Source organism: Taudactylus pleione, unplaced genomic scaffold (genome assembly GCF_031769625.1).
Source record: "Taudactylus pleione unplaced genomic scaffold, aTauple2 ptg000360l, whole genome shotgun sequence".
NCBI lineage: Eukaryota > Metazoa > Chordata > Amphibia > Anura > Myobatrachidae > Taudactylus > Taudactylus pleione.
This window is the reverse complement of record NW_028284761.1, coordinates 6,748,901-6,764,226: the sequence shown is the minus strand read 5'-3', so window position 1 is coordinate 6,764,226 and position 15,326 is coordinate 6,748,901. Positions and strand designations below refer to the sequence as shown.

The window sequence follows — 15,326 nt, the reverse complement described above, 5'->3', positions numbered from 1 at the left end:
GTGGGTTCTGTTGCAGTCAACTGCCTTGTTGTTTATAGGTGTATATAGTAACCATATTCTCTCTCTTGTCCTATTCCAGGCAAGTGGGTTGTAGCTGATGTAGAAATCCCTTCTCTGCAAAAACTGATCATTTACGGCGTCTTGGAGTTGAGGAACCTCACAGTCAACTCAACTGCTCAATCCGCTACCACCTTCAACACTACCGTCCTCAATGCTACGTACATCTCCATACAAGTGAGGATCACAACAGTAATACTACAGCTGCCGTTTCATTTATGCAAACCTAATAAAAGATAAATGATGCAACTATAATCTTTTTTGCTACTTACTTTCCTTGTGTAACCACTATTTTGTTTCATTATTTTATATATGTAAATATTCCCAAGTTGTATCTGCCTCAGTTCTAAATCTTCTTGTGTTATTGGCTCTGTGTAGGGTGGAAGATTAATAGGAGGCACGGAGAGTGACCCATTCCAGGGGGAATTACATATTATATTAAGAGGAAATCATTCAACCCCCGAATTCCCATTGCCAAATGGACCAAATCAGGGATCAAAGGTTATAGGTGAGTACAGTAATAAAGGGCTTTAAAAAATGTATTACGAGTTCTAAAGCTTGTAATGAAGAGAAATTTGGACAACAGGTACTATAGAGGATGCCCTGGCCATTTATTTGAAAACATATAAGTTACAAACCTTGCTATTGCAATACAAATCACTTAAAAAACATTACAATTGTTCAGTGTGTCCTCCTTTGTGGTCAACTACAGTTTCCATTGGAAAAACAGCATTCCCTATGGCAGACTGTAACGTGTCAGGTGGAAGAGGCAGCAGATGAAGTCAATTTCGTGCAATAGAGTGTTTTTTAGTATTTTAATGCTGTAAGTGTTATGTAATGCTGGGAAGAAAAAAGGTCTAAGAAGTTACTTTATATTGATTTTTCATATATAGGCGTCTTTGGGGAACTTGACCTGCACGGACTTCCTCGCTCAGTATATAAAACCAAACTGGCAGAAACGGCACCGGCAGGAGCACAATATATTAATCTGGCGGAGCCCGTAGACTGGAAGGTGAGAAATTGTGCTGCCTGCTAAGGTTGTAAATGACTCCATATTGTTAGGTGGGGCAGCATTACTTCAGTGTAAGGTCTCTAACTTCACGCAGTATTCTTAAGCTGGGTACACACTAGACGATGTTCGTCCCGATTTCCCTTGGACCCCAAAACAAACGATACAGTGAGAACACAGTGTGCAATCTATTTAAAAACGACATATCTTGCATCATTTGGTCGTTAGATCGTTAACTATATAACATTAACACATCGCCTGGTCGTCCAGTTGGCCGTACACTCTAGACAATTTGCACAAAATTGTTAACCATATCTTTAGATCTGTCTGCACGACTGGCAGATCTTAAGATTCGATGAATGACGCATGTGATGTACACACTGGACGATGTAGACTATTTGCCTTTCGGATTCGGCTCAAAACAACAAATCGTCCAATACTTTGTCTAGAGTGTACCCATCTTTAGTGTTTAAACCACTAATAGCCGGCTCCAGAGTACCGACCGCTGGCATCCTGGAGGTAAGTATCGGGGTTAGGGTGTGGGGAGGGGGAGGTTAGGTTCAGGCACTGGGGGGGGGGTCAGGGTTAGGCACCAAAAAGGGAGGGTAAGGGTAGGGAGAGGAGGAGGGTTGGCATACAACCAAAAAGTGTCGGTATGTTAACCCTTTCGGGATCCCGGCGTCGGGATTCTGACCGCCGAGATCCCGACTGCCAGCATCACATACCGAACCCTTAGGGATATCCTGAAAACATGACATGTTACCCAAATGAGGAAAACAGATTTATGTTACGAACAATCGCACATCTTTATTTATAAGGTGGGAGAGGACGTGCTGATCACCACCACCAGCTATAGCGCTTGGCAGACAGAAGCCAGGAGAATTACCGCTGTTTCAGTTGACCAGAGAAGCCTGACTTTAAATGTATCCCTCAACTTCACCCACTCTGGTAAGTGCTGGGGTCACCTGTGCAGTGCCAATGTGAGAAAAGACCCATACGCTGCCAGTTTCAATACAGTTTAAGCAGAGCTGAAAGGTGGATTGTTAATAAGCATCGGTCACCCGATCCCATGATGTGTATTTATTATGTAGCTTCCTCTGGGTTACTTTATTATTTTTATCTCTCTCCAAAGAGGAGATGCAATCTTGGATTGATATAAAGTGGAGAAGTTGCTCATAGCAACCAATTCACTTCTAACTGTCCTTTCTCTAGCACAACCTGTAAAACTGACTGCTACTTTATCGCTCTCCAAGATTTGATAAATCTCCACCTAAGGCTTGAAATATCTCCCCCACTGACAGATCTTTAATCTGTCTTTTTGTGCCATAAAGAATAAACTCCACTCATATAACATCCCTAGATGTAAAAATATCCCCTGTATCCCATATCCCCTGTATCCCATGTATACCATATCCTCTGTATCCCATATCCCCTGTATCCCATATCCTCTGTATCCCATGTCCCCTGTATCCCATGTCCCTGTATCCAATATCCCTTGTATCCCAGATCCCCTGTATTCCATATCCCCTGTATCCCATATCCACTGTACCCTATACCTCCTGTATCCCATATCCCCTGTATCCCATGTATCCCGTATCCCATATCCCCTGTATCCCATATCCCCTGTACCCAATATCCCCTGTATCCCAAATCCCCTGTATCCCATATCCCATATCTCCTGTATCCCATATCCCCTGTATCCCATATCTCCTGTATCCCATATCCCCTGTATCCCATATCCCCTGCATTCCATATCCCCTGCATCCCATATCCCCTGCATCCCATATCCCCTGCATCCCATATCCCCTGCATCCCATATCCCCTGCATCCCATATCCCCTGCATCCCATATCCCCTGCATCCCATATCCCCTGCATTCCATATCCCCTGTATCCCATATGCTCTGTATCCCATATCCCCTGTATCCCATATCCCCTGTATCCCATATCCCCTGTATTCTATATCCCCTGCATTCCATATCCCCTGCATTCCATATCCCCTGTATCCCATAAACAGTTGAGTTACTAGGTAAAAACTTGCAAATATGGGGAGTTGTATCCTATAGTTTCCTTATTTTATTATGAAAATAGCACTCCCCCAGCGTGACGATGTACTGTACAAGAGCTTCTATAATAAGTACAGCAGTTAGTAGTGAAACTGAAGCCTCCTTATGTGAAACTAGTTTTGCTATATGTGTGTGTGTATATATATATATATATATATATATATATATATATATATATATAATATATATACTATATTTTATACTCCATCTTCAATTAACAATCTTTTGTTGCACCAGAAATAATTGCTCTTCAGACTTTGATTGTGTTTCCATAGCACAAAAAGATATTATTCACCAAAAAGCATATAGTTACACGCTGTGATCTAAATACAATTAGCGCAAACAAATTATACAATCACAAGGTACAGTCAATACATACGCATGCGCTCTGAGGGCCTGATTCAGAGCTGAACGCTCTGACCAGAGCGCTCGCTCTGAATCAGGGCCCTCCTACCTGTTTTAGGAGCATCCTCATGGACGCTCGCATAGCCGTGGGTTACCACCCACAGCTTATGCGAGCGTCCATGATGATGGTCGCGATGGTCAAGACCATCACGACCATCTGGCTTGCGATGGAGACCCTGCGGTAGGGTCTCGCTGCCGCAAGCCCTGGAGTGATTCTGGCTCTATCAGAGCCAAAATCACTCCCACTGACATCACTAGTGATGTCAGTGGGGCCGGCTTCAGACGGTAGGCGTTCCCATGGGACCGCCTCCGTCTGGCCGCCACGCCCCCGGCACGCCCACCAAAGGGGGTGTGCTGTCAGTCACCATTGACAGCACGCCCCCTTTGGGGCGAGACCCGGAGCAACAGCTTGGCTGTCGCAGTCCGGGTCTCGCGCATGCGCACGACGGAGCTCCCTCCGTCGTGCGTATGCGCAGTGGGCAACATCGACCCGTTTGCAAGTGTCCTTTGCTCGCGAACGGGTCTGAATGACCCCCTGAATCCAGATTCCCAGCATCAACTATGAAACCTCCGTCAACAGCAAAGAAAAGATGACTGACTAACAGATTCAGGGTGCTTGCATATAAACCCTTACAGAGATAGGCAATACAATATAACAAGTTGGCATAATCCCATTGCAGGTTCTTCCTGGTTCTCCTGTTACGATGCAGTTCATAGGTCAGTTTGTATTGTAATAGCCTCCAACAGCTTCTTTGTGTCCGTTTTCCCGCCGAAAAACAAGTCTAAACTGGCTGCATTACAGAGTACATTTTAATGCCTAACTCTCTATGATCCATAATTCCCAGACACATGTTGCAATTTCTTTGCCGATGGAACCGGAAGTCTGCAAATAAACAGAGGTTTAGAATATCACCAAACACGGTCTGTTTATCATGTACTAAACCTGAGATCTTAAATACAGTCGCTTTATTACATACTTAATAATAAATAAAACCTTCAATATAAACCTTTATGTTAGGGAACCTTTTTATGTAAGTGTACAGAGTGTAAGTGTAAGGGTTTTAAGAAAATATGCTAGTTAGCGTTGTGCGACTACGTATTTGTGGAGTACACCGTGGTACGTGTTTTGCAGGGTTGGTCATATTATATGTTTCAGTAAATGTATGTATTTGTATAATGAGGACTTTTAACATTGTTCTATTGCGTGGGAATCGCATGACGTTAAATAATGGCATCACCGTATGTACTTATAATGTGTGAGATTCGTTAAAATGGCGCTGAGCGGCCTTTCGCAAAATGGCGTCTTGTTGCCATTCGCAAAATGGCGTTGTGCAGATTTTAATTTCAACAGATTCTGTCTCAGCCAATTATCCAGCTTCGACATTATACATCAGTAAAATCAGCCACAGCACAGCCAGCATAGAGACGCCCACTACTGCTATCTCACATCTGTAATACCTCACAGTCCTGTATATACATCTGTAACATCAGCCACAGCTCAGCCAGCATAGAGACACGCACGACTGCTTTCTCACATCTGTAATACCTCACAGTCCTGTGTATACATCTGTAACATCAGCCACGGCTCAGCCAGCATATAGACACCCAATGCTGCATTTTCACATCTGTAATACCTCACAGTCCTGTGTATACATCAGTAACATCAGCCACAGCTCAGCCAGCATAGAGACACCCACTACTGCTATCTCACATCTGTAATACCTCATAGTCCTGTGTATACACCTGTAACATCGGCCACAGCTCAGCCAGCATAGAGACGCCCACTACTGCTATCTCACATCTGTAATACCTCACAGTCCTGTGTATACATCTGTAACATCGGCCACAGCTCAGCCAGCATAGAGACGCCCACTACTGCTATCTCACATCTGTAATACCTCACAGTCCTGTGTATACATCTGTAACATCAGCCACAGCTCAGCCAGCATAGAGACGACCACTACTGCTATCTCACATCTGTAATACCTCATAGTCCTGGGTATACATCTGTAACATCATCCACAGCTCAGCCAGCATAGAGACGCCCACTACTGCTATCTCACATCTGTAATACCTCACAGTCCTGTGTATACATCTGTAACATCAGCCACAGCTCAGCCAGCATAGAGACACCCACTACTGCTATCTCACATCTGTAATACCTCACAGTCCTGTGTATACACCTGTAACATCAGCCACAGCACAGCCAGCATAGAGACGCCCACTGCTGCTATCTCACATCTGTAATACCTCACAGTCCTGGGTATACATCAGTAACATCCGCCACAGCTCAGCCAGCATAGAGACACCCACTACTGCTATCTCACATCTATAATACCTCACAGTCCTGTGTATACATCTGTAACATCAGCCACAGCTCAGCCAGCATAGAGACACCACTACTGCTTTCTCACATCTGTAATACCTCACAGTCCTGTGTATACATCTGTAACATCAGCCGCAGCTCAGCCAGCATAGAGACACCCACTACTGCTATCTCACATCTGTAATACCTCACAGTCCTGTGTATACACTATACACCTGTAACATCAGCCACAGCTCAGCCAGCATATAGACGCCCAATGCTGCATTTTCACATCTGTAATACCTCACAGTCCTGTGTATACATCTGTAACATCAGCCACGGCTCAGCCAGCATATAGACACCCAATGCTGCATTTTCACATCCGTAATACCTCACAGTCCTGTGTATACATCTGTAACATCAGCCACAGCTCAGCCTGCATAGAGACACCCACTACTGCTATCTCACATCTGTAATACCTCATAGTCCTGTGTATACACCTGTAACATCAGCCACAGCTCAGCCAGCATAGAGACACCCACTACTGCTATCTCACATCTGTAATACCTCACAGTCCTGTGTATACATCTGTAACATCAGCCACAGCTCAGCCAGCATAGAGACGCCCGCTACTGCTATCTCACATCTGTAATACCTCACAGTCCTGTGTATACATCTGTAACATCAGCCACAGCTCAGCCAGCATAGAGACGCCCACTACTGCTATCTCACATCTGTAATACCTCACAGTCCTGGGTATACATCTGTAACATCATCCACAGCTCAGCCAGCATAGAGACGCCCACTACTGCTATCTCACATCTGTAATACCTCACAGTCCTGTGTATACATCTGTAACATCAGCCACAGCACAGCCAGCATAGAGACGCCCACTACTGCTCTCTCACATCTGTAATACCTCACAGTCCTGTGTATACATATGTAACATCAGCCACAGCTCAGCCAGCATAGAGACACCCACTACTGCTATCTCACATCTGTAATACCTCACAGTCCTGTGTATACACCTGTAACATCAGCCACAGCTCAGCCAGCACAGAGACGCCCACTACTGCTATCTCACATCTGTAATACCTCACAGTCCTGGATATACATCAGTAACATCAGCCACAGCTCAGCCAGCATAGAGACACCCACTACTGCTATCTCACATCTATAATACCTCACAGTTCTGTGTATACATCTGTAACATCAGCCACAGCTCAGCCAGCATAGAGACACCACTACTGCTTTCTCACATCTGTAATACCTCACAGTCCTGTGTATACATCTGTAACATCAGCCACAGCTCAGCCAGCATAGAGACACCCACTACTGCTATCTCACATCTGTAATACCTCACAGTCCTGTGTATACACTATACACCTGTAACATCAGCCACAGCTCAGCCAGCATATAGACGCCCAATGCTGCATTTTCACATCTATAATACCTCACAGTCCTGTGTATACATCTGTAACATCAGCCACAGCTCAGCCAGCATAGAGACACGCACTACTGCTTTCTCACATCTGTAATACCTCACAGTCCTGTGTATACATCTGTAACATCAGCCACGGCTCAGCCAGCATATAGACACCCAATGCTGCATTTTCACATCCGTAATACCTCACAGTCCTGTGTATACATCTGTAACATCAGCCACAGCTCAGCCTGCATAGAGACACCCACTACTGCTATCTCACATCTGTAATACCTCACAGTCCTGTGTATACATCTGTAACATCAGCCACAGCTCAGCCAGCATAGAGACACCCACTACTGCTATCTCACGTCTGTAATACCTCACAGTCCTGTGTATACATCTGTAACATCAGCCACAGCTCAGCCAGCATAGAGACGCCCACTACTGCTATCTCACATCTGTAATACCTCACAGTCCTGTGTATACATCTGTAACATCATCCACAGCTCAGCCAGCATAGAGACGCCCACTACTGCTATCTCACATCTGTAATACCTCAGTCCTGTGTATACATCTGTAACATCAGCCACAGCACAGCCAGCATAGAGACGCCCACTACTGCTCTCTCACATCTGTAATACCTCACAGTCCTGTGTATACATATGTAACATCAGCCACAGCTCAGCCAGCATAGAGACACCCACTACTGCTATCTCACATCTGTAATACCTCACAGTCCTGTGTATACACCTGTAACATCAGCCACAGCACAGCCAGCATAGAGACGCCCACTACTGCTATCTCACATCTGTAATACCTCACAGTCCTGGGTATACATCAGTAACATCAGCCACAGCTCAGCCAGCATAGAGACACCCACTACTGCTATCTCACATCTATAATACCTCACAGTCCTGTGTATACATCAGTAACATCAGCCACAGCACAGCCACCATAGAGACACCCACTACTGCTATCTCACATCTGTAATACCTCACAGTCCTGTGTATACACTATACACCTGTAACATCAGCCACAGCTCAGCCAGCATATAGACGCCCAATGCTGCATTTTCACATCCGTAATACCTGGCATTCCTGCGTATACATCGGTAACACCGGAGCACATCGGCCCATTGCGTACAAATACAGCAGGTCTGACCAGTCACAGAATCTCTTGTCTCACGCAGAGGGCTGTCAAGCTGTGCATGCTATCGCAGTGGCTAATTTATGCACGCCTGCGTTTCCCCAATCACTCCCCCGCCACCACCACCAAACGCTAACAGCCTGTCACTCACACTCGGATTGATTCCTGCGTGCGTGTGCATTCGCAGTGCGATCGCAGCGCAAGGGCAATGCGGTGCATAGATATGCACAGTACGCAACAATCGGCTGATCTGCATACGCGGTTGTAATTGCGATCCGTGCTGAAACAGACCCAATGTAATTTTACAAAATCTAGAATTATACATTTATTTTATTATTTCTCTCCTGCCTGTCTCATGATGTTATTTTTCCTTCCAGCTCACACCTATCAAATACCAAACACCACCCTGAATTACAGTCTGGCAGCTGATGTCGCTCTGCTCAGCAGAAACATTAAGATCATTGGCCAGGACTACCCTGGGTGGTACAGTGAGTCATTTGGCGCCCGTGTCCTTGTCAGCACCTTTTCCGCAAATAATATGGAATATAAAGGTATGGTAATATACAGTACATAATGTGTTCCTCTATATATGCCCTTCTGTATACATGAAAACTCGCTAGCAATCTCTACTTAAAAGGCAACTCCACTCAAAAATAATTGTGCCCCTTTAAAATCGCTTGCTATTACCTTCGAATTAAAACAGTACTTTATCCTGACATTACCTACTGAAAACTGAGGATTACACTATTGCTGCCGATAGTATTTCCTGGCAACATCGGTACAGTAGGTGTTAATATTTTTCAAGGTGCAATTCAGGCGTTATTTCAGTAAGTCGTAGGATCCCTATAAATATTTTAAATAGACAAAATAATTTTGAGTGAAGGTATTTATTGCTTGCAAACATGAAAGCCACATTGTACGCTGAATTACTGTTCATTTATGTTAATAATGTTAATGAGTAGGCATCAATTCCCTCGGAACTAAATCAAGTTTATCTTTCTATAATGAGTAATATGGATGAAAAAATCAACAGAAGACCACAATCGATCAGACATTATTGATATGGTATTTCGACACTATTGCTGTCAACAGTCACAATGTTGACAGCATCATGCCGACCCGAGCAACGCTGTAACTAGGGATCTGAGCACGCTGTACTGGCCCCGCCCCTTTTCCGTGTGACGTCATGACGATGCGCATCAGAGGGCGAGGACACCGGCACTTGAAGCTGCAGCACTGCCCGATGTGTCTTCAAGACGCTCAGGGCAGCTGTAACTATGGCATGGTGCCTGTCTGCAGCGTCCAAAAGGACGCTACAGATAACACTTCCACAGCGGTGCTGGCTGCAGGGTGCCATTCCAGAAGCAGGGACTGCGGGGTTGCGACGATACCGCCCACAGAGCCCTGCGCTCTGTGTGGTCGCAGTGGCCACACACCCCTAGCGGTAGTAATGTTACTTACAGCATTGTAACCGTGTTGGAACTTGGAACTGTAACTTTAAACATGATGGTAAAGCATCATGTCTAAAGTTATAATGCCGACACAGTTACAGTGTTCCTACCGCGCAGGAAAAAGAAATTGCAGGTGCGCACTCTAAGCACTAAGAATACTGATAGCCAAAATAATTTAGATAAGCTCTACAACTAACATTGAGTTCTATAAATGAGGCTCTTAGCACTTGTTTGGCCAAAAATGCATCCCCCCCTACCACATCAAGGTGAACCCCATCAGATGGATACCTAACATCCCTAATACTAACACATTATATTAATTTATTAAGGACTTGCCATAATAGTGCCGGCCGTAATCAATTGCCGGCGAATAGCCGAGATCAGCGAAAAGTTTCCGCCGATGACGTCATTTCGCCAGGCGGAAACTTGTCCCCGTATTCAATTGCACAGACTTTTCACCAGTGCGAAAAGTCTGCGCCTTGTAACCAGCGGAAAAGATTTGCCTGTGAATGGAGACGGAAAAAAGTGCAGAATTGGGTGTTTGGGGTGTTACCGCACACCTGCAGCCTTGGGACCGTCCCCCAAATGTACACTCCATCAAAAAAAGTAAAAAAAAAAACATTAGCACACCCAAAAAAAGTACTTTCGTTTTGGGGGCGAAAAAAAGCAAAGTTGGGGGACAAACTTAAAAACTAGTGAAATAGACTCCAGGGGGTCACAGAAGTATACCCCAGGTGGTTTTTTGTTTGCAGGTGTTTGCTGATGGGGCGTTTTTTAAGTTTTTTAAGAACGCACTTTAGCGATTTTTAACCATGCTAGCACCCATTTTCATTGTACCCCAAATTTGCTGGGACTACTTATTTTTGACAAAAAAACTGCTAAATGCTATTCTTCACCACTTGTGCAAAGACGCCAATTAGCAGCACTGAGAGCATTTCAGCACCCCAAATACCTTCAGTAGGGATATTCGGGGGTATCCATAGTGATCCCCCATGTCAGTGCATCTTTTGGGGGGTGTCAGATTGATTTCCCCAAATCTGACAGCACTTTTCGCCTGTTTGAGTTTCGCCGGGACGCGTTCTCACGTCCTTTGCAATTGAATAGGGCAAATAGCTGGGACGAGCGCGATACTTTCCCGAAGGCAAAACTAGCGATGATGGCGGAAAGTCCGGCAGGCGAAAAGTCTGGGGCTTTCCGCCAGCAATTGAATACAGGCTTAAGGCAGCAATGCAGGAACCTGTGTTGATTAAAAAGAGCAAATGCAAGGGCGTTTTAAGCGAGAAGGGTGCCCGTGTGCAGACTCAGTGCAGGCCCCCTCCCCTGTCCAGCGGTCCCACGGTGCAGCTCTGGCAGTAGATTCTTGTTTAGTGCCAGAATCTACTGCGCATGCGTGGGTACCAGGGTAAATGGCGCCCGCACCATTTTCCCGGAGACAGCAGTACTGCACATGTGTGAGTCTCCTGGAAAATGGCCGCCGCCATTTTCCTAGTGACTTTTGCTGCTCTGCAGCGCCGACTCATTTCGGACAGGTAAGTATAAGACAATATAAATGCAGGGTGTGCGGTGTGGGTCCCCAGGGGCCCGTGTGCACCGCACACCCTGCACCCATTATAGATAAGCCCCTGGGCAGATGGGAGGGGTGCTAATTCCAGGTAGGAGTCTCTACTTTCAAGTATACATTATATACACAAAGATAGAGGAAGGGGTTAGGGGGTTAGACTGCACACCCTAATTTTAAATATAGCAAGAGGTGCTGCCATGCTCAGAGTTGTAGCACCATGCAAGAAAAATAAAATGAAGGTACACACTATAAGCACTAAGAATATACTCCGTTAACATTGAGTATACATGGGGTTAGTAGCGAATATTTGGCCAAAAATGAGTGCCCATCTACCAAGTCAGGCTCCCTCCCCCTTTTTCTATATTAATATTACTATCGTGTCAGCATTCTTGGGTCTACATGATGCTGTCGAAATTTTGACTATCGCCCAGCATTAGTGTCGACTAATTAACTTCCTCCCTGATTGAATCATTTTGTCTTTGAAGGCAGTGCAAGAATTGAGAATGTTGAATTCTACCACACCGGACAGGAAGGTTACAGAGATCCCACAGACCCACGTTATTCGTTGGCATTCCTCAACCTTGGAGAGGTATGTCTTATTTACCCAGTCTGTAGACAATGTCTGGAATACTGGAAGGAAGTCAACATGATATTTTATAGGGGACTTGTTTGTTGGTTGTTTCTAAAGGAAGCATGGGCAACCATTGCAACTGCTTGGTGTAATTTGAGCAATATTTGTTTACATTAAAAATAACAATAGTCACAGCCCCAGCAGAGGGTTAGTTCATGGTTGGCTTGTAGTAATTCATCATTCAGTCATATATTTACCTTGGTGCAAAGGTTGTTTCAGTTCACCCCTAAGGCTTGAGTTAACATAATAATGAAGAATTTGACCTACAGGAGAACCATTCCCCAGGTCAAGGAAGACACATCATTAGTGATATATTCCATGTGGTCCAAATTCAAAATTATTGAAAAAGGTGATGTCCTGATGTACCTGGATTATTAGGATCAGTGAAAATAGACACCAATAGTTTTTTCACTATACTTTGTAGCCAACTGGTAGGAAGTTGTGACTAAGATCAATAATCCATTATGTCACATAATAACCCTAATGTTATCAATTTAACAAATACTCGTATGTCTTAAGGTATCTTCAAACGAATCGTACGTTAAGGGCTGTGCCTTCCACAATGGGTTTTCTCCAGCAATTGGTGTTTTTTACACAAATGGAATTGACATTGATGACAATATTATCCACTTCACCGTGGGAGAAGGTAAACCATGTGCAATGTCTCCAAATGTTTTATCAAGTTTGTCCAGTCACCTTTTGGGCAAACTCTTTTGTGGGTTCTGCCTCATACAGGAGTAGAACTCAAGATGTGAAGAGTAGAGTTGTGTAGGTTGGTTCCATAATGACTGAATGTTGAAGGCACTTATGGAACCTTGATAATGTACAAACCATTTCCACCGATTTCACAGGCTATGTCCATGAGGATTCAAAATATGGCTCTTGGAGCTATTTATCCGGTCTCATTTGCCAGACCATGTGTCATTCCCAAACCAAAGCTGGCCAGTAACACACACCGACTGGCATTCCTGTGCAGTTTCCAATGGTGTGGTACAGGGTGGAATGAGGAGAGCCAAGGGAAGGTGGTAACGGAATGGGATTGAAATACCGGTGGCTGTTTAGCCGCTGGTTCAAATCCCGACAGCGGATGCCCGACAGGATGAAGATCCCGACTGGGGCAGGCAAGTACCCTAACCCTCCCCTGTCCCACCCGAACCCTCCCTCAGTGGTGCCTAACCCTAACCTCTACCCCTAGTGCCTAACCCTAACCTCCCCCCGGGGGTGCCTAACCCTAAACCCCTCTTAACACTCCCTAAACTTAATCCTCCCGGGGGGGTGCCTAACGTTAATCTCTCCCTGGGGGTGCCTAACCCTAACCCTCCCCCACAGGGGTGCCTAACCCTAATCTCCCCCCCTCCCAAACCTAACCCTAACCCCACTAGACTCCCTAATCCTAACCCTCCCCCCCCCTGCGGCTAACGCTAATGGCGCCCTGGACTTACCTTTGTTCGGGCTGGCGTCTTAGCCGTTTAGGCATCGGGATTACGATAGATGTCGGTCTCATAACTACATCCCGGTGGGAACACCTTAATACAGTGAGCTGCTGGTAGCCATAATGGTCTGTTACATCTCAACAATCTATTATGCTAACAAATGGCCACACTACACCCTTACACAGCATCTATTCAGTATAAACAGATTATATAAAACCTCAAATACCTGCCCTTAAATAGCTGAGGACTCAGTGTAGGCAATAGTCTAAAGCTGGCCACACACATAGAGATATTTTACACGATTTGGCCGATTTCGACGAATCGTGATGACAAATCGTGTAAAATAGGCCAAAATCGTGAGGAAATCGTGAGTCCCCACTCACGATCACGAAGCGATGCGTGTCCCCGCTGGTCGCACATCGCATCGTCAGATCTGCCGTGCTGTAGGGCAGATCTGACGATCTGAGAAAGCAATGCACTGTGAAAGTCTGACTGCAGGAGAGATCGTATGAAGATTGGACACCAAATAGTGTGCAGATCGTGTGGCGATCGTGTTCAGAGCTGCCGGGGAGAGTTTCAAGGGAAATCGTACACATCGGCTGATCGCGTGCACATCGCTATGTGTGTGGGCACCTTAACAAATAATTGTAAAGCAGCAACAGCACAATTAATTGTTTTTATTAAACAATTTCCCCTACAGCATACCTTACTAACGTGTTATTGTGCAGGCACATAACCTGATACAAGTCAGCATCATGGGTTCAATGCAGGATACTACATTTGACAGATTGAGTAGGCAAGCCCACGGCTTAGGTCCAAATTATACACTCAAGTCTGAGATATATATATATATATATATAATGCTTTGTCATTTATTAATTGCTAATTTGTGACAATATTGAAAAAGTTAATAATATTTTATTGTTAGGAATCAGAATATGGGGAGAACGTGTAAACGTGAGAGGGAATCTTGTCGCTCTCGCCGTTTGGCCTGGTAACTACCAAAACAGACAGGAAGCAAATAACATCCTGTGGCACGCTGGCATAGAGGTTTGTACTCCCTATAATTAGCTGGAAATGTGTTCCTCAGGGGAACAAACGTGACAAGCCGAGCCATGCATCGCAGACAAGTTCATACCGTTTTACTACTTGTATCTCCAGATCAACGAAGGCACCGACATCGTGCTGCAGGATAATGTGGTTGCTGGGTTTGAAAGAGTTGGATATCGCATCGACGGGGAACCTTGTCCAGGTGGGAAATGGGTCAATGGAGAAACTAAATTTACCATTTGTTGTGTTAGAATAAAATGATAGAACACAGTGATTTTGTTTTGGTCAATGAAAATGTTTTATACATATTAAATGGGAAGTAAATCTAGTTTTAATACAAAAAAAAATAAATTGTTTCCATAGTATCTAGTAGCTCTGGTGGGATTATTACAACAGTATTTTAATTTAGTTTCAAAACTTATTGCAAACTGGTCCCAGCAGCAGCAGCAGCAGCAGAACTTTGAATATTTAGATTTTTCCTTTTGTTTAATTGTATTATTTTGTTTATTATTTATATGCAACATCCATGAGGCTCATTGTCACAAAAACAGCTAAAATGCATGAGAGCTAACATGTGTTGTAGTAATGGAATTTTATAAAATTTTCCATGCTTTTTATTAGGGATGTGCAGGCTCGGATAGGTTCGAATTTGCATGCAGAATTCGGATTTTTCCCTCCAAAAAACGGGACTCAGAAAGAGGCAAAACGTCTTCTTGCATGGACAAACATCATCATTCCTGGAATGATGATGTTTGTCCATGCAAGATGACCAAGTTATTTTAGAAAAT

At 44.6% G+C, this 15,326-nt stretch overlaps 1 protein-coding gene across 1 annotated transcript in view; it reads left to right on the top strand.

Annotated features, from left to right (window-relative positions):
* PKHD1L1 (PKHD1 like 1) overlaps positions 1-15,326 on the top strand; it is a 426,685-nt gene that overhangs the window by 385,699 nt on the left and 25,660 nt on the right. Inside the window, exons 57-65 of the mRNA XM_088444365.1 lie at positions 80-234; positions 436-565; positions 951-1,069; positions 1,885-2,014; positions 8,790-8,963; positions 11,910-12,013; positions 12,575-12,701; positions 14,417-14,538; positions 14,650-14,740. Coding sequence (XP_088300491.1) covers positions 80-234; positions 436-565; positions 951-1,069; positions 1,885-2,014; positions 8,790-8,963; positions 11,910-12,013; positions 12,575-12,701; positions 14,417-14,538; positions 14,650-14,740 — 1,152 coding nt within the window. The remainder of the gene's footprint in view (positions 1-79; positions 235-435; positions 566-950; positions 1,070-1,884; positions 2,015-8,789; positions 8,964-11,909; positions 12,014-12,574; positions 12,702-14,416; positions 14,539-14,649; positions 14,741-15,326) is intronic.